Source organism: Ciconia boyciana, chromosome 5 (genome assembly GCF_034638445.1).
Source record: "Ciconia boyciana chromosome 5, ASM3463844v1, whole genome shotgun sequence".
Taxonomy (NCBI): Eukaryota; Metazoa; Chordata; class Aves; order Ciconiiformes; family Ciconiidae; genus Ciconia; species Ciconia boyciana.
In genome coordinates, this window is record NC_132938.1 from 61,610,245 (window position 1) to 61,633,833 (window position 23,589).

The 23,589-nt window shown below is 45.0% G+C and overlaps 1 protein-coding gene across 11 annotated transcripts in view; it reads left to right on the forward strand.

Moving 5' to 3' along the window:
* The window catches only part of EPHA5 (EPH receptor A5), a 213,266-nt gene that overhangs the window by 102,622 nt on the left and 87,055 nt on the right, over nucleotides 1-23,589 (forward strand). For 5 of the 11 annotated variants that reach the window (XM_072861294.1, XM_072861291.1, XM_072861292.1 and 2 more), the window contains exons 4-5: nucleotides 5,113-5,268; nucleotides 11,705-12,040. The exons of 2 other annotated variants lie outside the window; for them this stretch is intronic. In XM_072861294.1, coding sequence (XP_072717395.1) covers nucleotides 5,113-5,268; nucleotides 11,705-12,040 — 492 coding nt within the window. The remainder of the gene's footprint in view (nucleotides 1-5,112; nucleotides 5,269-11,704; nucleotides 12,041-23,589) is intronic. 4 more of the 11 variants (XM_072861295.1, XM_072861297.1, XM_072861298.1 and 1 more) reach the window with 4 other exon arrangements.

Sequence of the window (23,589 nt, forward strand, 5' to 3'; positions counted from 1 at the left end):
AGTCTGTCCATGGGGCAGAGAGTTTTATGCTGTGGTTGCTTCTAAAAGCTGTGGTAATTTGAGCCGTGTGTCCCTGCCCGAAGAAGTTCGCAGTCTGAAAATGCAAATCCTAAAGGATGGAAAGGACAAGCAAAGGGGGTTTGCAGTTTGGGGAGGACACCTCAGTTTCAGCTGGATAACCTGTGCTCCGTCTAGACTAGGCATCCTTATCCTCGTTAATTTTTGTTAGATTTTGTCCATTAGCTTTATTTATGGATTAGCTGCACTGCCTTATGAGTTACACTTGTGGCTTCTGATTACTGTGGAGACTAATTTGGTGCTCTGCAAGGGAAACAGTGCAAGTCCTGTTTGAGCTTTATTTTCTGGGATATATGAAAGGTCACTTTGCTGATCCTAAGCACTTAAGTACTGTGAGCTTATCCTCCCAGCATCACAAGAGTGCAAAGGGAATAATAGGTTGGACCTTTTTCATATCTCCTGGGGTTTCAAGGCTTATAGGGTTGTGTTTCCTAGCTTTTCTCTCTCCAGGGACAAAACTGAAATTCCCACTAATATTAATTGGGTGGTTTTACCAACATGGCCATGTATGCGCTTGTGGATATGGAGAACCTCAGAGGTGGTCGTTGCTTCCAGCACTTGTTACCTGGAATTGGCGTTCTTCGAAGGCGTGGGGTAGCCAGAGAGGAGAGGAGCCCTGCCCGTTGGATGCAGCCTTCAGCTGAAGCTCAGGGATAGTTACAGAGATGCAGCTGTGAATCATTTGATGTTAAGGCTTGCAGAAAATAATTTGTCAAGTAGTCCCAGCTGTTTGATGTTATTGGCTTGCTCTGCCTGCCCCCCCCCGTACTCACAGATATAGCAGTTAAAGTTCAGCACGTTGTTTGAAGAGGCCAGTTTTCATTGTAAGAGGACCAGTGATTCCTCCTTCATCCACCCGCGTTTGAAGAGCCGGTTTCTATCAGCATGGCTCTTGTGGGTTCCCGTCTGCAAGGTATGAAGCCAGTTTCTAATCCGACCGCTGCTGGTTTAAGGGATCAGCTCACACCATTGCTGTCCCAAGAGGCTCTTGCTGCCGTCCTTCATTGCAGCCATCTCTCTGTGGCCCATCCTGAAGTGCGCAAGCAAAAGGCTGCACAGACGTTAATGCTCTGTGCCTGCAACATTTTGTGGTTGCTACTAAAAATAAAAAGAGTGAAATTAATTTGCTAATAATGGATGTGCTACTAACAGAAACACATCCCACTTGTACCTAGCACCAGCAGGTTGTTTATGGCATATTTGCTGTGTCTAAAAATACTCTATTTTTTTTTTCTAGCAACCAATTCAATTTAAAGACTATTTTCACACATCAGTGGCTGTTAATCAGTTAAGGAGTTATCAGTTTTAATATTAGGAATAAAGAAGCAGATCTCATCAACAGCTTAAAACTTTATTTCATTTCTTTTCACCTGGCTTGCAGCAGATTATGGGGAGTCTTAGGCTCATCTTATTTCTTCTCCTTTTCCCACCCCCTTGAAAAGAGAGATAGTACCATTACATGCATGACTGTACTGTGCTAGTTCTACCTATCCCTTCAAGAGCTGTTGAATTAGAAATACTGAGATAAAAATATAAGACTAAAATAAGATTTAATTAGAAATTAAACCCCAGACACCCATGTAATTTTAAATAAAGTCCTGTATACTTCATGAAGAGATTGTAAGGTTGACTGTCAGAAGAGGAATGGTACAATAGAGACCAAAATGCAAGGTAGGGTGCAGGCTGTTTGTGGCCCTGTTTGCTCCGAATCCAATTTCCAAAATATCTGAGACATTGCCACCAGTGGCAGAAAAATGACATGGTACCAACCCCTGCTTTTGGCTGTTGAGCTCAGCCAAGACTGTGCCCATCCGGCTACTGTGATACCTGCTCTGCAGTGTGGAAGCATAAGATGTTCCTGGGTCAGCTTTCATCTAACAGCATCCATTGCATCACAATATCCCTGTTTATTAGAGGATTGCTGCTTGAATCACCTCACCGGCTGTCCTCTCCTTTGTGTCATGTACAAAGCAAATATAGGAAAGGGTACAGATAAAAGCATTATAATAGATACTAGTTATGCCTGAAACATCCATGCAGCTATGACTGCTTCTGCTCCTCGGCATGGTAGTGCAAGTGTGGTTTCCATCAGGAGCGGTCCTCAAGCCTCTGGTCGTGAGAGGCTGGAAGGCTGTGCTGGGGGAGCTCTGCAAATCCCCCCCTGTCCTCCCCAAAGCATCTGCTGCAGGGGTGTGGCTCGGCACACCACCACTCGCTGTGGTAATTTTTCCATTTATTTTTATTTTCTGTCCTGCCTTTTTTTGCATATCCCATTTCCTGTCCCTGAATTCTTCCTTTCTAACCAACACAAGAGTATTTCACTTAGATATGACAGCACGCTGCTCTGCTGGCTATTTGTTATGAGGGCTCATATTGAAATCTTCAGTGTAATGTAATGCTCTTGAATGTTCTTCCTTACACCTTTTGGATAGAGAAGGGACTTGCCTGACCCATGGGAGCCTGGAGATTGTACAAAAATTGGTCCAGTTCAGTTTCATTTCACATCCCTCATTAAAACATGGGTTATTGGTGTTGTACATCTGTTGGCTCCGTACTTATTCATGAAAACCGAACATTCCCTTTGAGCTGAGCTACGTATCATACCATCATTAACAAGCTGCACCTCGTTGAAAATCTGTCAAGGAAAACTGACTTATTTTGCATTTGCTGCTTTGCACAAAATAGAAGCACAGTAAACTCTTGTGCCGTAATGATTTTCTGTCTGTCTTGATGGGATGTAATGAGATAAATTCAAGTCCTTTTTTGAAGGCTAATTACATCGAGTACACACTAGACGTGGGCTGCCCTTGTTATATGTTGAGCATGTTTGTGCTTTCATTTCCCCATCCCTATTGTCTGCGTGTGCAAGTGAGTTTGATTTGTCTTTGAAATACAAATTGTAGGCTAGAGAGGAGCTGTTTGGTGGTCTCCTCTCCCAGAAGACTCTCCAGAGATTGTATAACAAGTCCTTGCTGTAGGTAGGGCAGCTTTTGAATGTGGCTGTGAAGTAAATAAAATAACTCTGTGCTAGAAACTGAGGAATGTGCCATAAAGCATGATGTCAGCTCGTGGCAAGTCTGCTAACAGCCATCAAGAATAAATTCAGCCCTATATCTGTTCAGCAGTTCTGGTGTGTGGACACAAAGCAGATGAACTGCATCCTGCAGAGCTCATAGCCTGGGTATGGAGCACTAGTTGGATGATGAGCAATTTTGGAAATTCGGTTTTTAAAACCTGTAAATCCCTCCAGTCCTGTGAGTTGTTCTCTGCCTGTCTTGTGGGAAGAAAAGGGAGCTGGGGGAAAGTGTGGGAGGGTGCCTGGTTTGGGGAGGTCAGCAGGGATGCTAGAGATGAGCATCCCATAGAGTAGGATGGAGAGGCTGCAGATGTATGATGGAGACCTGGCAACCTGTGGTTGGCTTGGGAACTGCTTCAGGGTTGCATGGTGCTTGCAGTGAGAGCCTCGTGGTCCGGGCAAGAATGGAGGTGGGCCTGGGGAGAGGTCTGTTGAATGCTCTTGGATCACACCTCTTTTGATGCATAAGTGATCTTCATCGGCAAAGACTTACTGGTTGGCTCTAGGAGTTAGGAGTTGATGTGCAAGCGTCTCACCTTTGGTGAAGAAGCTAGTGACATAAAAGGGAAGATGCTGAGAGAGTTTCTCTGGTACTGCAGGAAGCAGAGCTAACATTGGAGGCAGTTGTTGTAGTTGGTCCATCAGAGGAAAAGGGATCACTAGTAAAAAATCTATACTTCATCTACGGTGAAGATGAATTCTGTCATAACTGGCTGAATTTTAGCACATGACCTTCATGCTGTGATTGTCTGGGATATTCCTGGTGGGATAATATTAATGCTTTTGCTATGAGCTCATTTTCTTTCCAAGCTAGTTACAACTGGGGAAGTTTGAATGCTGATGGAAAGGCTCTGGGATTTCCAGGTAACTTCTGTAAGTCTGATAGCAGACCTGTGCATCATTGATACCATACTGGGCAGAATTATTTTAGAGCATCTCTGAAGGAAAAAAAGTAGCAACACTTTGGAACTTCTTTAACATGTCTCTGTGTCGCTGCTTTTTGAAACAAACAGAAAATAAAGTTTTTCCCCTTTTGCTAACAGTGGGTTTGTAATTCTACATATTAGGGTACAATTACAGGGCCAGCTGTTTTTGTCCTAAAACGGGGTGGATACGTGCAAATCTGTGGCTGTCACTGCTCCTGGCTGAGTGTGCGCACGCAGGTGAAGTGCAGAGTGCTTTGCTTAGATGAAAGAACACTTCTTTCAGGAGGCTGGAAACAAGATATTACTGTATTCACTTCAAATTATTTAAAAAAAAAGAAAAAAAAATAATCCCAGGCTACCCTTAGCCATATATTATATCTGTGAGAACAAAAATAGCTCTCATATCAAGTCTTAGTGCCTTGTCATGCATATATATTGGAGCTGGAAGGAATATCTTATATGGCGAGCATGCCTGGTTCAGGCTATACCCAGAGCAGTCTGTCTTATATGGAGCACTTTAAAGTTCATCACAGGTTTGCAGGGGAAAAGACCCTAGGGAAGAAGCCTTATCACAGTGTCTTAAAGCTGTCGATCTTGAGATCCCCTCCACCACCGTGTTGCTATTTGTTTGCCGAGACATTGATTTCTGCGTGTAGAACATCTTAAATGAAAACCATGAGATGTAGTTTACCTGTTTTTCTAAGACTGAATGAAAAAAAACCCAAGCACAATAATGTTTTCTAAAGCAGAGCCCAAAACAAGTTATGTCTAATGCATTCAACAAGGAAAATAAATACCCAGCAAAGGCAGATGCTAGGGGAAAAAATAATCAACAGCTTCTCATTCTCTTTTCATGAAGATATTTAAGTATGCACTGTGTGTTAGTGGCATAGACTGTTTTAAAATATGCAAACCAAATAGCTCGTGAGTGTTTGTCTGTTTTCTAGCTGAAGGTATGTTTTTTTTAAAAGGAAATGTGAAGAGACTAATTTTATGATGGGAAAGCTTAGCCTGTGGTTCTTCTTTTCACAGTATGCAGACCTGGGTTCTTCAAAGCTTCACCCCACAGTCCATCCTGCAGCAAATGTCCCCCTCACAGCTACACGCTTGATGAAGCATCCACATCTTGCCTGTGTGAAGAACACTATTTTAGGAAGGAATCAGACCCACCTACAATGGCCTGTACAAGTAAGCATGTGCTTATAGGGTTGTTTTTAATCCTTTCAAGCTGTCCCTGTACTGTGACTAAACATTATGATCCTAATTAATGTGCTTTTACAGGCTCTGGACTGGAGTCTGAACTAGTCTTAACACACTTGTAATGTCACTGGCTTTGTCCACTGTACCCCCGTTTACACGAGAACAGACTTTTCGAAGCCTTTTGCTTCAAAAGCTGGCATTGAACTCAGGAATCGTTTTTGTAACAAACAGATGCTCCATCACTCGCCGTCCGCTCATGGGCAGATTCAGCCAGCAGCATGGTGTTCAGACAGTACACATCGGTGTGTGCGTGGGTACCAGTGTGGGGCACGCACGCAGAGGAAACGACGGGTAGCGCTTGTCAGCGGTAGGCATGGATAGAGTCTACATGGTCCTGCTTAGTATCATCTCCTAGCTCATTTTTGGTAAACAAGCAGGGAGAGAGCCCTACCTTTCCAAGCTGCCTGGAGATGATCGTTCTTCAGGGTAGCCTCAAAACTCTGCAATGGAAACTGCTTCTCCAAATCTGCAGCAAAAATGTAGAGCTTATCCCCTTGGTGTAGGGGGAGGGTAGTATAACAAGCAAATTAGAATCATAGAATCATAGAATTGTTTAGGCTGGAAAAGACCTTTAAGATCATCAAGTCCAGCCATTAACCTAGCACTGCCAAGTCCACCACTAAACCAGGTCCCTAAGTGCCACGTCTACACGTCTTTTAAACACCTCCAGGGGTGGTGACTCAGCCACTTCCCTGGGCAGCCTGTTCCAATGCTTGACAACCTTTTTGGTGAAGATATTTTTCCTAATATCCAATCTAAACCTCCCCTGGCACAACTTGAGGCCATTTCCTCTTCTCCTATCTCTTGTTACCTGGGAGAAGAGACCGACCCCCACCTCGCTACAACCTCCTTTCAGGTAGTTGTAGAGAGCGATAAGGTCTCCCCTCAGCCTCCTTTTCTCCAGGCTAAACAACCCCAGTTCCCTCAGCCGCTCCTCATAAGACTTGTGCTCTAGGCCCCTCACCAGCTTCATTGCCCTTCTCTGGACACGCTCCCGCACCTCAATATCTCTCTTGTAGTGAGGGGCCCAAAATCAAACACAGTATTCAAGGTGTGCCCTCACCAGTGCCGAGTACAGGGGGATGATCACTCCCCTAGTTCTGCTGGCCACGCTATTTTTGATACAAGCCAGGATGGCATTGGCTTTCTTGGCACACTGCTGGCTCATACTCAGCTGGCTGTCAACCAACACCCCCAGGTCCTTTTCCCCCAGGCAGCTTTCCAGCCACTCTTCCCCAAGCCTGTAGCATTGCATGGGGTTGCTGTGACCCAATAACCCAATAAATTGGGGTATTGGGAGTGCAACATGGAGTCGGTGGAGTCAGAATCACTAATTTTTCCCCTTTCCTGCCATCAGTGAGCTATCCTGTCAGCTGTACCTTGAAAGTTTCTTGTTCAGTTTATGTTTCAGATACTTAGGGCCACAATTTGCATGCCCCCAGCTAGTTCCACTGAGTGTAGCACAGATCACAGGTTTTTGCTGAGCTGGATATGTCATGCTCCGAATGTGATTTTTGCGGTGCAAAAGTGGTTAAAAAGGACCGAAGAGAAGCTGAACTACTGGGGCTGGAGCAGGTAGAGCTTCCAAGGAACTTAAGCAATGGAGGAAAAAGTAGGTTTATGAGACCATGCACTCTCAGAGCCACTGGGCAACGGTGCAGAGGTGACTTCGATACTGTTCCCTTGCATCATGCAGGCATGGTAGTGGCTTTTTGTGCCTTCATCCCAGTGAATACAGATGTCCTTCCTAGCTTCCCAAGTTTGCACTTCAAAAAGAGAAAGAAAAAGTCTGTTCCTGTTGGAGACACTCTTGCAAAGGAAATTGCCCTCGGCAGGTCTCTGCTTGCCCGCAGGAGGCACTTGGAGCAGAATTGAGGCCCTTGAACTCTACGTTTGCTTTTCACCAGCCGAAGGAGCATGAAGCATGTGGCTGTTGGAAGGTGTGGTGCAGGGAGGGAGAAGACAGCCTTAGGCAGCGTGGCAGTAGCTGGTGCTGTAGGATCAAAGTGGTCTGGGGGGGTGAGTCATGCAAGCACTTCTCAGTTTATTAAATAGATATGCTGGTGTCTTTTGGAGCAGTAGCTAGAGTGGGTTACAGCATGAAAAACTTTGATACCAGGGCTTCTTGATGTCCATTTTGCCCCTTGCCTGACTTAAAAAACATAGATAAATGAGAGACGATGAGGTCCAGCATGGTATTGGGAAATGGGAAGGGAGAGGAGTACTCTGAGCTCTGGAAACACACATAAAATCGTCTTTTCTGTGCAGGCAGAACCAAAGCCAGGGACTGATACAGGGTTATGCCAGACTGCCAGTGTCCGCAGTGCTTCCTGCCCATCGGTGGTGTTGCTCTCTGTCCCTTCCCAGGATGCAGGGGTATGCATCCAATCTGTCCTGCTGGTGAATTCACACAGGGAAGGAGCTGCCATCCCCAAGGAAGAGGTTTATGCATGCCTGTGACCTGAGCGTAGAGCAGGATTTTCAGAGAGGCGCGAGTAAGCTTTGTGACCAGTTCACGTTAAAAAGAAATTAAATTAGAGTGGCTATCTCACCCAGGTTTCTGGTGCAATTTGAATCCTGTAGGTAAAGGCTGTAATTTCTGATTCTGCAAATACCACAGGATTTTCTTTTTAATGTTTGCTTGGGGGTTTTATGATTATTTTTTTTTAAGTTTGTTTGGGGGGTTTAATGTTTGGGTGGTTTTGTTTCGGGCTTGTCTTGTTTTGAAAGCTTACTATAAGCTAGTTTAAAGCGCAGGCATGGTGCCTGAAGCTGTATTAGGATATGGCTTGGCAGGGTACCGAGTGCTTCTGGGGCAGATGAGAGGTTTAATGCTGGCCAAGGCACTGCTCAGCTTCTGTTGCCCACTGCAAATCCTGGTACAGCAGTTGAGGATGTTGCAGCATCTCTGCTGGCATTAATGCTTACTACCCCAAAAGCGGGGTGGATCATCTGAGCCTTCTCCATGTGCTTCAGTCACCCTCGCTTGCCCTACATATCCTTTCTTGGGATTTTGTCCTAATCCAGCTATATTTGTGCTGAAGGTGATGAGGAGGGCCCATGTGCTACTCCAGCTCAGCTGCAGGCGTAGTAAATTTTGGCAGGGACAGTAAAGAGTAGGTAGCAACACTAACATTTTAAACCAGTCCAATTAGATCAGGAAGGCCACATCTCATCGTGAACTGAAACACAAGCGAGACAGACTTGAGTCATGACTGGTAGGAAAATATTGCAAGTTTTTTGTATGTTTTTATTATTTATTACCGCAGAAGTTAATAATATTCATAGGATTCCCTCAACGTGAAATCTAGTTAATTTTACAGAATACATCAATGTTCATTTTCAGTTCTACACCTGCAAAGTCCCCTTGCCAGTCGGTATAGCTATAAAATCACATTTTCCTAATTTAAAGTGAATGCTTTTCAGTCCCAAGCTGCATGAGTCTCCCCACCACCACCAGCATCACTAAAGAAAACTAACTGCAACTGCTCAGTTAAGTATGGGGGTGGGGGAAATACATTTTTATTTAATTTTTCCAGTTCCTTAAGGATGTTTTATAAGTAATGATTGGTAATTTTGAAATTAATAGTGCTGTGATGCAGCCTGAAATAATTATTGCCCTCAGACAAAAAAAAAGTTTGGTCCTGATGGGCATTTGAGAATTCTCTTAATATTATTATGTATCTTCCAGGAAGTAATTGCGCTTCATTTCTTTTTAACTAAGTAATCCTAGCTTCAGTTCCTTGCACAATATCTCTTTAAAATTAAAACATAAAGTTACACCCTCCTCCCCCCCCCCCCATCTCTGACAAGTGACCCCATTGCTGTTCAGAGCATATTGGGGAAATATTTTTAATGGTATGACACATGGGACAAAGTGAAGATTTTATAGTATTCACTGTAATATTCTACTCACAAAAAGTTTACAGTTAACTTTATTTTGAAAGTGTACGTATATGTATTTGTGTCTTAAGGGTAATTTCTCTCTCAGGTTATATTTTTAAAATATGTGCATCCATCAAGAAAAATACCAGTATCTTTGTCTTCAGAAAGTATTTGCCTCTGGACAGTAACTTGTGGTGCAGAAGGGGTAATCTTACCTGCTTAGGATATAAAGTAGCAAATGGGGGTGGGGTGGGGAATCAATAAACTAATATCTTTGTCCTTGTCAAAAGAAGGTTGGAAATTAAAACAGACCTTCTTAGCAGACCTGGGGCCTCCCTCTTCCAAAGGTAAAACACTGTTTTGTTCTCCCAGCTGTGATTTATCAAAGTTTTACCCAAGTGCAGTTTCACAATTCTTCAAGTAGGTCTTGTTAGATATCTGTGGACTGCTAAAGACCTTTCTCTGAGCCCCTGTGAGAATGCTAATTTTATAGGTTAAGTCCCACTAGCTTCAAAGCACTTCCACTGAAGTTGATGTTTATAAGCCTTCAAGAAGAGCAGCTGACTCCTCTGTACAAAGCAAGTAAAAACCTCTGGTGACTTTACAAAAGTAATAATTTATCCCCCGTTAAAGACACATTGTCCAGTAAGTGTTTCTTGTGCCTGAGTTCTTTATTTTTTCCTAGAGTACTGGTAGCAGTAAAAGGGCATTCATCCAGTGGAAGAAAAAATAGGGCAATTTAACCAGTAAAAAACATATAAAACCCCCCTGAGTGCAATATATATAACTCCACACAGCTCCAGTGATGAATTTTGTAGTTTCCATTATATCAGTACGAGTATGACAGTGCAGAAAATAGTCCTGACTTGTGCTGTACCTTGGTGTCATTAGCTAAATAGCGCTGGGTCCCTGTGGTGCAGATTACGAGCAGCTTGCTCCCGGTTCATAGTGATCTGAAGTGATCACAGAACAAAACAAAGCTGATCTGCCGTTTCCTAAACTAACTTAGCTTTTGTCTTCAACTGCTTTTCCCCTGAAGAAAAAAAATATATCAGGATTATTTATTACCTCTGGCAGCGAGTTTCTCATTTAATCAGAACAGCTTGAGACGAAATCATGACAGTGTTTTATCAGTGTTACCAATTTTATAGACTTAAAAAGGGGAATAGGGAAGGAAAATAGAGGAAAATGCTTCTGGTTTATAAGGTAATTTCATTTTTGCAACACTGCCTGTTTTAAATAACGAATTGAGTTTAATTATCACAACAAAACAAGAAGATGACAGCCTAAGACAGGCTGTTAAATTCATATGGATTTCTAGCTGGTGAACCTACTTGTTGGGCTCTTTTCAAGGAACTGCTCATGGATTTTGACAGCTTCATTCAAACCGAAGGGGAGTGTGTTGCTTTCCCTCCTGTACCTCCCTTGGAAAAATCCCAGTCTTTGCTGTATAGCTTCTGGTGGTGCCGAGATTCCTGCTTGTCCTTTCACATTGCCTTCAGGGTGTATCTGCAGCTTGCCCTTCATCTCCAACACAAGCCTGTTAAAAACAAAAAGCTTGCAGCACCTTCTGGAAGTAAGCAGTCTTGAAGGTGTCTCCAGGTGGGCTTTGCTTGCCCAGCCATGGCCTTTCCCAGCAGGATGAAGGAAAACAGCTCGCCTTTTGCAGGAGCTCTGGTATCTCTGCAGCAGCTGTTCCTCCTTGGATAGCCTTGCCAGCGCCATGCTGGCATCCTGAGCAGGGAGGCTTGGCAAAATAAGCAAGTGTGGTGTGGCTAACCAACCGTGCTAGAGCTTGGCAGGGACCAAGAAGGCTGCCGTTGAGTAGCCGAATACGGCCATGTTTCCAGTGGCCCGTGTAGATCACCATCTGCTTTGGGCTACATTGAGCGTCTCACTTAGGTGTGATTTGGATGCCCAAGCTTAGGTTTCACTGTTGCCAAGTAGCTGATGGGGAGAGGCGGGTGCACGCAGAGGAAAAATTCAGCATCTGAGTTGAGTATCTAAGTAGCATGAATACCCCAGCGTGTGTCTCTTTTTAGGACCTAGGGCTAGTAATATAGGACCTAGGGCTAGTAATATAGGAGCAGTGGGGCGAGGAGGGGGAATCTTGCCCCTGGTGAAGCTGACAGTGACTTGGACAGGGCAAAGATTTGCAGATCCCTTTGCAGGATGAGCAAGGAGAGCACCAGAGGCAATGCACCGGGGTGGCGTGCTCCTCCTGTTGGGTTTGAGCCAGCCCCGTGTCTTGTCCTCCCGTGCAGGTGGCTGCATCCCAACACAGACCCCTTGGGGTGAGGTGGGAATGCTCAAAACAAATCCCCATTTTCCCAGTTCTTCGGGTGCTGCTGCAAATGGTCCCCATGTACTTTTTGGCACGTGAGCAACAGGGCATCTCTTTTCAGCCTAGAGAGTAGTAGAGAGCAGGATGACTGATAATACTGTTTTTACCATGTGTTTTTCTCACTTTACAAACCAGGACCCCCCTCTGCTCCTCGGAGTGCCATCTCAAATGTTAACGAGACTAGTGTCTTTCTGGAATGGATTCCCCCTGCTGATACTGGTGGAAGGAAAGATGTGTCTTATTATATTGCATGCAAGAAGTGCAACTCACACTCAGGTCTGTGTGAGGCGTGTGGCGGTCATGTCAGGTACCTCCCCCAGCAAACCGGCCTGAAAAACACCTCTGTCATGATGGTGGATCTGCTTGCTCATACAAACTATACCTTTGAAATTGAGGCAGTGAATGGAGTGTCCGACCAGAACCCCGGAGCCCGGCAGTTTGTGTCTGTAAATGTAACCACAAACCAGGCAGGTAAGTGGATCTTCAACCTGGGGAAATGTCTGGGGTGGAGCCTGAGCCAGTCACACCCGGTGCAGACCTCCCTTTAAAGGGGTGGAAGTCCCCAGCATGGAGGGCTGGACTGTGGCCTATTAAAATATATGTGTGGGGGTGGTTGTGTCTCATAGGTTATAATTACTGCAGTCTTCAACATGTTTCCTTCCAGCAGGACACACTTTTAGGATTTGTGGCTTTTTCCTTTTACACTAAGCTACTTGGAAATCCCTCCACTTCTTTGCATTTTGGTGTATCCACCCACTAAACCAGAAATAAAACAGTTGCCTCTCCTGTTGGGAAAGGGAAATTTCTAAGAGTTCATTTCAATTCCAAATGCCAATGGTTAAAACGTCCTAACTTTGCAAACAGTTACCCTAAGAAAATTGTTTTGAGTGACTTTAGGAAATGAGTGACTGTGATGCTAAAGTGACTGGCCTCAGGCTGGTGAGATATGGTACGTTGTCACTGCTTCTCCAACAAGGTAGGGCTGAGATGTCATTGCATACCGTGTCCTTCTTGGTTTTGCACTGTACAGGCAAGATCATGTAGAGATCATGTAGGCTGGTTTGTTCCTTTGTCCAGGGCTCAGATCTGTCTGCCCTTCCTTTGCCCAGTGGTTGAAAAGAGCTGTCGTCTTGGACGCAGGCAGGGAGTTGCCGTTGCCCCCTGTCATTTGGAGGTGTGATGGGAGGCAAAAACATCATTACATCTCCTTCCATGCACATCAACATACCAAGCACATCAAACAGCTTCTGTAAGCCCTGGAGACCTTTCTATCCTCCTTCTCTTGTCCCTCATGCTCTGTGTTTTAGGGTCTTTCCCTTTGCCTACCTGGCTTGCTTCTTGCCATTTAATTCAGGGCTCCCCAGTGGCACTTGTCAGCTGCAGACATTCGTTCCAGGAATGTGGACTGGTGGCATTTGGGACCGTGAGGTCTGTGCTGCCAGATCACTGGGGCCACCCCTTGCCTTCTCCTTGCAGACAAGGCTTAGCCAGGAAACCCAGCGCAGTATGCACCATAACAGCTGGATGGAGATTAGCAGATCCTCGCTGCAGAGCAGAAAAATGCTAGCTGCAGCTGGGCTGCATTTCATTCCTGCTACCCAGGTGTACATTCGTGGGCTTGGCAGCCAGCAGCAAGAGAGTGCGATTGCATCGTGCTTTATCAGATACCTGTCCTGATAATTAGACTGGATTGTTGAAGTGTTGGACAAATCATTTGGATATATCTCAAGGAGATGAAATAAAGGCATGCCGGGGTTGCTGCTGGTGGATGTGGCAGGAAATCGTCTGGAGGAACGTTAGTGGATGGCAGTATGACACCTGTTGAAGGCACATGTTTAATGCAGATCAGTGGGTGTCACGGTCCTAATGCTGTTTACTGTTTCCCCGTTGTGAAGGCTGCTGCCAGTAACTGTTGTTGGAAAAAGTATATTTTCCTGTTAGTGGGTTTGCATTAGTATATCGTTGCTGGCATTGGATTTTCCCTGATGTGCGGAGTTAAATCCACATAAACCTCAGTAAATGTAGCTGCATGGGAGAAGATGCTACATTGCTGATCAGTGCAGATAGTGAGGAAATGGTCCTGGTTTGTGAGTTATGTCCCAAACTCCCCATAGTTGCAGGAGGATTTATCCATGTAGCTACTTTCCTGTGCATCAGGCCAAGAATAACCCCCTTGCACAGTTATCACCTCCAGCCTTGTATTGAAAGGTCCGTTATAGGAAATGATAGACCTGTGATGACCGTGGCTGATGGTAAGGACAAGTGGGTAAGTGTAGCTTCTGGTTCAGTCTCACTGTTTACCCTGGTGGAGCCACAATCAAGGAAGATATTAATGGATCAAGCCATGAGTGTTTCATTCACTGTGTGGTGTTGGAATTGCATCTGTATGCTCTTATGTTTGATTCAACAAGAGGTTGAATCAAGCCTCTGTCCAAAGCAAGGAGTGGTGACTGTATTTTTTTTGTCTCTGGCTGGTTCCACCACTCGTTCAGGAGGAGAACCAGGCCTGTCTGCTGGAGCCGTGGCATCAAACGTGCTTCCCAGCACTCTTTCGGCACTCCCAGGAGTGATCATCGGTTTGTCCATGCCAGAAATAAAGCAGCTGTAGAGGGGGACTTTGCAAATCAGACCAGTTGCCAAGCATGGAAAGTGGATATCTGTTTTCTTAAGGTGCCTCCGAAAAATGTCCTTTGAGGCAAGTAATGGAGGTGTGCAGTGGCCTAGAGCGGCCCATGCCTGGCCATGCCCAAAGATGCTGGATATCTCTGAAAAATCCTCTCTCAAATAAGAGCAGACAGAGCACATGGGGCTTCAGGGATTCTCAGCCCACTCATCTTCCCCCTGAAATTACCACCAAGAGATGCAGCTCTGGGGCCTCATCCTTTCCCTTGCACAGGTTTTCTGACAGTATGATTATATTTTCATGAAGGCTGGTGTAATGAAGTTGAGTCACTAAAGGCAGTGACATAAGGCCAACTGCAGCAGTAGGAGAAATCCTGCTACAAGAACTGCTGGCTGCAGAAAATGAAAAAATTGCATGCTGTGGGATAGGTCTGGCTGTTGGAGTCCTGCTGGCAGGTATTCACTAACCCAGCACTGCAGAGAAATGCCAGTGTCTGTTTTGTTGGTTTGGCTTTTGTCCGTCTCGAAAAGACCATGCTAATCTCAGGACTGCAGAGAATGCGCAGGCAGCGGGGTGCTGGGCGCACCACCTCTTCTGTGCATGGGAGCTTTTGGCAGCAGAAACTACCTCTGGTTTGGGCTCTTGAAGGGATTGCTCCATTAAAAAAAAGTGTTTTTCTCCAAAATAATTTGTCCCCCTTCCTCTGTCCCCAATTTAAAATAATGAGAAAAAGAATTGGCACCAGCAATCAGTCTGGCATTTTCAGACTGATGTAATTTTCCTCTGAACTTTTGAAATCAGATTTGGAAATACAGTAAGGAAACAGTAATGTTTTGTGCACAAGAGGAGGCAGATCAGCTAATCTCAGCTGGTGACCCCAGCATGCTTCTGCTCCCCCAGTCCCTGGGGACCTGACAGTACTTGGGATGGGACCAGTCCATGTGGGATGCAGTGGCCTTAGGCTCCAGATAGAGGACTAGTTCTCCTGTCACCCTCTTGCAATCCTCAGATCTCTGTTGTTTCTGTGGGATTTTGCAGATGTTTTCTGCTGGAAAACATGTATCTAGAAAGGGTGAGCAATCCCTCAAGCCAGGGGAGGTGGAAAGTGCGCTGGCCTCCATCATGACTACCCTAGAGCTGCTGCAGGCAAACAGGGGACCTTATTCCCTTCATAGGCACATGGGTTGGCCAAAGCATGGTTCTCCCCTACGGCATTGCTGCAAAATATGTGCCCAAGGGATTTCCCAGCACAGATGGCAGGGAGCCATCTGTAATGCACTCTCACAGGACATTAAAAAGCGTGCCTCGTGCACGTGGGCTGGAGCCCAGTGAATAATTCATAGGTGGCAGTGATAGGATTGAGTTAGCCATCCTTGTCTTGTTCATGGTTTTGCTCAAGTTTTCATATTTTTGAAACTGCCACCTAATGCCCCTTTTTAGACAGTTTCCAGAGAGCAGTCTGCGTGTGCCACTAATACTGAAGTTTGCTTTTCAAGTAACAACCGCGTGACTTTTTTTCTCAATGATTTCACCAAGCTGCATGATTAAGTAATGCTGTCACTCTAGACAGAGATGTGCATCTCCCTTGAGGTCTTTTGTCTTATCTGCCCTGTATACAGAAAGCACCTACCATGACATCTTGGTCAGAGACATGTGTCTTGTAATGGGTCCGTAGGGAGCAAGCAGTTGTGATTCATGGTTGCCTGCGCGCCCATTGTATCATCATAGGAGCACACCAGGAAGACGCAATGTTTAAAACCTTTCTAGGCTTAAAACCTGCCAAGAGTATTCACTTTAAGCCAGCCTAAACAGCTGAGCAATTTTATTTGCTTTCTGTTTCCAGCATATCACATGCTGGGCATGGCTTCAGGCACGGAGCCGACATGGAGGTGGGGGGTGTGAGAGTGAGGCGGTTCTCCCGCTGGCATCCCAAATGCCACGGACTCCTTTACACTTAAAGACTTTCTCTGTGTGTGTTTTCAGATAAGCCCCCTGCCTGTTTTCTGTTTGAAAAGTTGGAAGCCAGCATTCAATCCTCTTCTGTGACCTGTATGATATTTTCGAGCCTTTTGGGGGAGAAGGGGAAGAAAGATCTGGACGTGCTTGCTAACAGAGGAGGAGTTAACATGTCTAATGCCTCAAGGAGTCTGCATGCCTGAGGCCAAACCAGAGATACAAGTTGCATCCTGTGGTGTGGTGCTGCAATGCTATTTAAGCAAAGGTGCTGGAGGACAGCACCTGGCAACCTGTACTGCTGCCTGGGAGGCATGGCTGGGTTCTTGCTTCACCAAAAAAACCACTAGATGCTTGGAGCAGCTGGAAAGCTCTTGGAGCAGGGAGATGTGCTGAGAGCCATGATCCTCACTCTGATTGTGCAGGCTGGGATGCTGCAGTGGGGGAGAGCAAGGGAGAAGGTGTTTTCCTTACCACGCGGGATGTACCAGTCTTTGAAAAGCAGCCAAGGGCGATTCAGAAAGGGAAACCTGCAATGTAGAGCTTGTTGCAATCTTACGTCAGCAACTGCGTGCTCTTGAAACCGACAGACTGCAGCCCTGCACAGTCTGGGAAGAAAACATCAGAAAATGAGGCGAGAATATGGCTGTGCTGGGAAGCATGTTTTCAGAGATTGCCTTTGGGAATGGACCAGTTCAAGTCCTGTAAGGTTCAGGCTCTGATTCTTGCAACTTTCAAGTCTCACAGGCTTGTCTGGTTTGGCTTGAGGAGGGTGGCAGCTTGCTTATTTTTTTTAGGAATAACAAAAAATTTCCAGTAGATGCAGCATGTTGCATGCATCTCACATGAGAGGCAAGACTGGTTTGCAGCTCTACTTTTCAACCAGAATTGCTGACCTAGGGCCTGCGAAAGCTTAAGCAGATGCTTATTTTTGGAAAACTCCCTTTCCACAGCTAGGGTGGTGAGCAGAGCTTGCCTGTGAATGTCTGTTTGTAACAGTACTTGATTGACTGAGCTGCATCATCTTCTCAGCAATGGCCAGTAGTGGATACCATGGAAAAGGGTATGAGCACAAGGCAGACACATACCTATGCTTTCTTAGAGCACTCTCCAACCTCTGGGGACAACCTTTTTGTGCTTTATAGCCCTTAATGGATTTTTCTCCCATGAATTTATCTAATAATTTTATGAACTCCAAGAAAATTTTAGCAGCTGCAGGGAATCCTATATTAATTCAGTATGTCTGATAGTTTAAGCTGTGCTTTAGATTCATGTTGGTCAGAGAGGGAGCTATTAGTGGCATGAATAGAGGGTTTAAGGCTTACAATTGCCCATCTATTTGGAAAGCACAGTCATTTAGTGCGAACACACTAGCTTCCAGTGTGTTAACACAGGTATTGCAGCATTTAACCTAGAGCAATGTACTCTTAAAAGCAAAGTGTAATCTTCCATACCAGGATGGGCTAATACAGGGGTATTTTAATAAGTAGAGGTAAACTAGTACTGCCTCAAAGACCATGGTCTCCATTTAAACCTGGGTGCACCGTGCACAGTAGCGTGTGGCAGCATGGCTGCGCCTTGCGGCAGGATCCTTCTGCTGGCTGTGAACACCCTTCGTGTCCAGGGAGATGCAGAAATGAGTATTGAGCTGCCAGTGACTGTTCAGGCAGGAAGAGAGAATAATTTCATTTGTGAAGTCCCATGCATATGCTGGTAATCAGCTTCAAGAAGTATCTTGCTTTATTTTTGAAGCGTGGTCACATGTAATCACAGAATGCAATCATAGGTAGTTAAAAAACAAACGTGCTAGCAGAGCAAAGTAAAACCTGAAAGCCAGTGTTGCACAAAAGGTTTATTGTTTGAATTTTTTTTGTGATGGCCGCATTTATTCTGAATGCAAAATCTTCATCCACCGTCCTATTCTAGAGTCATGAGTTCACCCCAGCCCAGATGGCTGGGTGTCTGCTACCAAATGAATTATGGAACAGCTGAATATTTTACAGTTTTATTTATAACTCCCCAGTCAGTTATTGCTACTTTTTCATAGTTTGTTATAAGTCTTTTTGTTGTACTTGCAGTATTAGAAATACATGCTTGAATATTGAAAGAATTCCTTGGAATATTAAAAAAAATCCCCAAACTTATAATACAACTTTTAGTTAGAGGTCATTTTTATTCTTGAAGTATGTGAGACAACCCTGTTGCTGATATATGAGGACATTAAAAGATGAAATAAAAAGCATTTTCCTGCATCTACAGACAGACCTTTCAATTTTGACGTGAAATTAAAACGTCTTATTTATAGATTAAAGCAAAAATAGTAAGAAGTAGTCATCCCCATCCACCTTCCCCCTAAAAAAGGGAAGGGGAAAGGCACTGAAGTTCTCATGATGAGATTCAACCGATGACATCCATTGTGTGTTGTGCAGTAGGGTGCAGGTACCATCTCCCAGTGGCAGCGAGACAAATATCTTTACGGTAAAGCGATTAGTCTCCTTCAAAGGATGCTACTTGTGAGGCAGTCACATGAACTATGAAAAGCAAATGCCAGGTTATACCTGGGGAAAATTCATCCATGGACTGCACCTGTATGGTGCCATGCAGCTGGGTATGAGGGAGCAAAAGCTGCCCAAAATACCCCATTGGAGGTGCTGCAGCCAGCAGGACTGACACTGATTCCTCTGTAACATCCTGAAGCCGCTGGGATCACTGCCAGCAACGTAGCCTCAGGCTTGGGGTAAAGCAGCTGAGATTGAGCAGCCCAAGTCTAGATTTTTAGAGGTGTATGAGGAGCAATACTGAGATTTTCCAAAAAGCATAGAACAGGCTGTGCTGCGGTCAGATGTGGTAAGAGCTTCACAAGGTCAGAGCTGTAAGAAACTTGTGGTTTTGCAGAGCACTGATGTTACATTGCAAGAGTGATAGTGCTGGCTTAAAATTTTATTTCCCATTTTGCTGGCATATTTTTAAAGGATTGCCAAGTAATCTTATATTAATCTAATTCTAATCACCTTAAAACACAGCCTTCAGAGCCAAGGAGTTCTCTTTGTATTGTGCTGAGCACAGTACTTGGCAGAGAGCGGAAGTAAAGCATCTAAAATGGCTTCACTGCCCAGATCACATCAATGTATAGATTACTTTTTTTTCCATGAATGCAGCTTCTGAATTTTACTGCTAATAAAATCCTATTCAGCTCTTTAGTCTCAGACTGTAAGCTGATAATTCCTTTGTCTGATATGTTATTACTCTGATTTTAGCATTAAAAGTAGTTTTACATTTTTAACACTGTGCATAGATGATACTTTTGAAAGTGCTCTTAAGACACCAGGACTCAAAAATAGCCAAAAAAGAATGGAAAAATACTTCCAGTGCTGTTAGAGAAGTAACAGGGGACTCATAGGCATTTAAAAAAAGTCCCACTTGCTTTCTGGCTGCGGCTTCTTTACTGTACCAAGTAAGCTCTTTATAGTAATCTCCCTGAAAAGTTAAATATAACAGTGGAGGAGCCAGAGTAGTTTGAAACATTTGCGTTTCAGTAATTGTGCATTGAGTGAGCTGTGCTATAGAAACACTGCTCAGGGTATAGCAACTTCACAAGGCATTTCTCCTTTCCCATGCAACTATCATGCTGATAATATGAATTTGAACAAGCCTGAAGGTGTAAGTATGCACATGGCAGCGTGTACGCGTTTGTGTGTGTACGAACGTGCAGGACACGTGCCGGGTAGAAGACGGAGGTTACCCACCCTTGTTTTACGTGGATATCTGTGACAGCTTTGTAAAGCTCACATGGTTCAGATGCCTTTCCCTCTTGCTGCCCTTGTACCAAATTGCATGCTGTGTGGGCCCACGTTCAAAGAGGGTGGCTCTCTGTGCTGCAAGGCCACCCTACAGTTTTCTGGCCCTATTTTCCACCTGCCTGCTTTCTTTTGCCTTGAGCCCGACCTCTCCTTAATATGCAGTTTGTAATTTATCTATTTATTTGTTCGTTTGGCCAGATTTATTCCCCTTGGTTGCTGATTCACCTGGTGTCTGCACCCATGGAGCAGGCTGGCTTCTGCATCTCAGGAAGGATTTTGCTGTATCCAAACTGAGCTCCAGCTCGCAATGTGCATGAATTACACGTTCCCAATTAGTATTTTACAGTATCAGTCTGAAATACCTTTATCCCCTGGATTGCTTGTTATTGGAGAGGTGTGTTTCAGTGAGGCTTGGAAGGTTTTTCCACTTCTACTGTGGTTGCTATTACAGTGCACTTCAACAGCAAACCCGTTGCTCATTCCTCGAAAGACTTCTGAAATGCCACTACTGGCACTTGTATTTCTTGCAGAGGGTTAATGTAATAGCAGTAATAGAGCTGGCTAGTGCTTTATCCCAGTTTACTGCCCCTCCTCTCCTCTTTGGGGGCGCGGGGAACAGATGGACGAGGGACAGACAAGGACTGAAGAGCTCTACCTGGAGAGCCAAGTGCAGTGCCAAGGTGACAGACAGCCCAGCAATAAACCGTATTTCTTTCACAGCAGCTGGGCCAAAGTTCAGCTACATGCAAATGCTACAAAAAGCTCAAGAATTGGAAGGCTTTAATTAAAACGCACTTCAGATGTGCTCGTTTGCTGGTGTGGTGGAACATTTTCTGCATCTCCCGGTCCTGGAGGAACAGTCCTGATCAAAGCGAGTAACTAATAGATTTCCAGCTAGATCAGTACAATAGAAATCACCAGAAGGAAAGCGTTATTATTTATTTATTTGCCTGCTTCTTCAGGCTTGATAGTTTTTAAGAATACGGGGTCTGATCAAAAGGCCCTGTACAAATTGATGCAGGACACACACTGACTACAGCAGCACTGGGCGAGGGTTTTTCTGCTGCAATGCCGCAAGTTGAGGCGATGCATTGCTCTTTGCTGAGAGGTGCCGAGCACGCCAGCCTGATCCTGTAAGCACTTCAGCTTGGGCAAGCCTTGGAGAGAGCGCTGCTCTATGGAAATTGATTGAAAAATTTGCAAACTCTGTTATGCACTTGGCAAAATCCACTTTGTAGGTTTTGGCCAGGGGTGGCGGGCAAGTCAAGTTGTAGAAGAGACCTTTTGCTCCCGATCCCTTAGCTCTGCAGGGCCTTTGGCAGAGAGAGACAAAGATGCCTCAAAAGCAAATTTGCAGAATCAGATGGAAAATGCCAGTGGAGGGCACCAGCACCAGCTTGCTGCCTTCCTGGGAAGACACATCGCAATTGCCCACCGTGCTTCTGCATCCTGCTGTTGCAAAACTTGTGCATCTTTGCTCTGTGCCCCTAGATGAGATGAAAGGAAGCAATGTTGAATCAGATAAAAGCAGAAAACTGGGCTTTCCCTCACTCCTTTGGTTTGCAAGGGTTTATGGGACCTTGTGTGCAATTCCTTCATAACTTCTTCACAATTTTCTGCAATCTGCCTCAATCCAAGGAGTGAAAGTGGTGCTCAGCCAAGTAGATTATTAATTGCACTATCTCCTGAGTTGTCTTTCACACAGTTCAGCATTAGTGTGGCTTATTACAGCGGACTGATCTGCACCACACCGTTATCCTGTCATCTCCAGGGCTCTGCCTTCACCGTGATGGGTTCCTGCCTTGGATCATTAAACCATGCAGCTCTGTGGTTTTGCCTTGTTCTCCTGAGGAGTGGCACCAAGAGCGTGAAATCGCTGACCTTGCTGGAGAATTATGGCATGAGCCTCTAAATGCCTGGCCATGCAAGGACAGTTTCCACAGAGAGGTGCTCTCACCCAGTTCAGTAAACTGGAAGACTATTGCTGCAGAAATGACCGGGTTATTTAATTTATTGTACATCTCTTTGTACCAGGTGCCACTTGGTCCCTGCAAGGAGATGGAAAGGAGGTGAAGGATGACTGGGCAAGGATGCACATGAGGGCACAGACCCATCTCCGCCTTTTCCAAAATTGCAGACAGCAACTAGCAAAGCTGGGTGTGCATGAAGGACAAAATGCCCTGTGCTTTCTGCAGAGGTGATGCACCAAACCCTTTGCTACATGTTGGCTGAGGCTTCGAGGGGGACTTCTGCCAGAGTCAGATCGCCTTGCAGGGCTTTGAGTGCTATTTGCAACCCCTGCAGAACATCTCTATGTAACAAAACAAATCGCCATAAAGTAGTCAGGCAGTTGATAAGTATTGCTTGTGCTTGAGCACAATAACAATTGTGCATCTGTTGTGGCCTCACACTGTTCCTGTATATTCTGATATTAGTCAATAAATGATGACTGCTGTTTGAAATTCAGCTTGTACAGTGTCCGGTTCTTCATTTAGGACAAAATATGGAAGGGAAATACATGGTCATTATGCAAATGAATGCAGTAAATAAATGCAAGTTGGCTCAGCTTTCTTGTATCCAGTCCGGATGGATACAGCGTCGTTGGAAGGGGTGCCTAATGTCAGTAAATTGCTATTTCATTGCCTGCAACTTATGCACTGCCTTTCATCAGGGAGTTTTTTCAGGCATCTGGTTTCTTGATGGGGAAACTGAGGCACGGAGGTGCGGTGTGACCGGCTAGAGGGCACACACCAGGGCTGGGACTCCTCTTGCTGCTCCTCTGCCCCTGCTGAGCCCTTCCTGTAGGGCTGGAGCCCTGAGCTGCATTGGAGATGTTTCCTAACCTGTTTGCCAAACTGTTAGGAAGAGCAGGTAAGAGAGGCTGGTCAGAGTCCACTGGAGATGGGCTGATGGGTGGGTTGTTGGATATTGGGTTTGTGGTTTTTTTTCTGAATTTATTTCAGTATTACTGTGGTTTCAGTTTCACTGCAGTATGAAAAATAGAAATGTCAGTCAACAGTATATTTATCCAAAGCATTTAGTCAGCTGAAGTATGCTGAACAGCTCAGGGAAAAGTGTGGTGTGGGGTCTGTTTGCTCCCGAATCTTAATTGCAGTAGTCACAGTTCCCTTCTTCCCTCTTTTATACCATCAGTCAGGAAAGGCAATCTTTGATCCAACTCCAGCTGAGTGCAAAGTATTGCCTGCTCATTTGGTTGGTGAACTGTGCTTTGTTTGCTAAAAAACAGAGCCGTTAATAATGTGACAGTGTCCGTTCCAAGTGGTTGCAAATTCCAGTGCCCAGGTGATTAAATGTAACTAAAATCCCGATCATTTTGACTTTCTATCCAGCAGGAGAGCAATTGCTACCTCTTCAATAAATACGTTGGGTTTTATTTGGCCTTTGGCAGTAACAGTGTTTAGAGTGGCTTGGCAACTATTCACTGATGAGGGTCCAAAAAAAGCACTTAACAAAATCAAGCGATAGCAGTAATGAAGTGCTAAAGACGCTGACACTTGGTTTATCCTCTTGAGACCTTAGCAAAGATTTCAGTGGCTCCTCCCAGTTTCTCTGCCTCTCTTGACTTTTGAACCTGGATCATGAGGCAGCATCTGCGGGGCATCACCGCACAGGGCTGTCTCAGG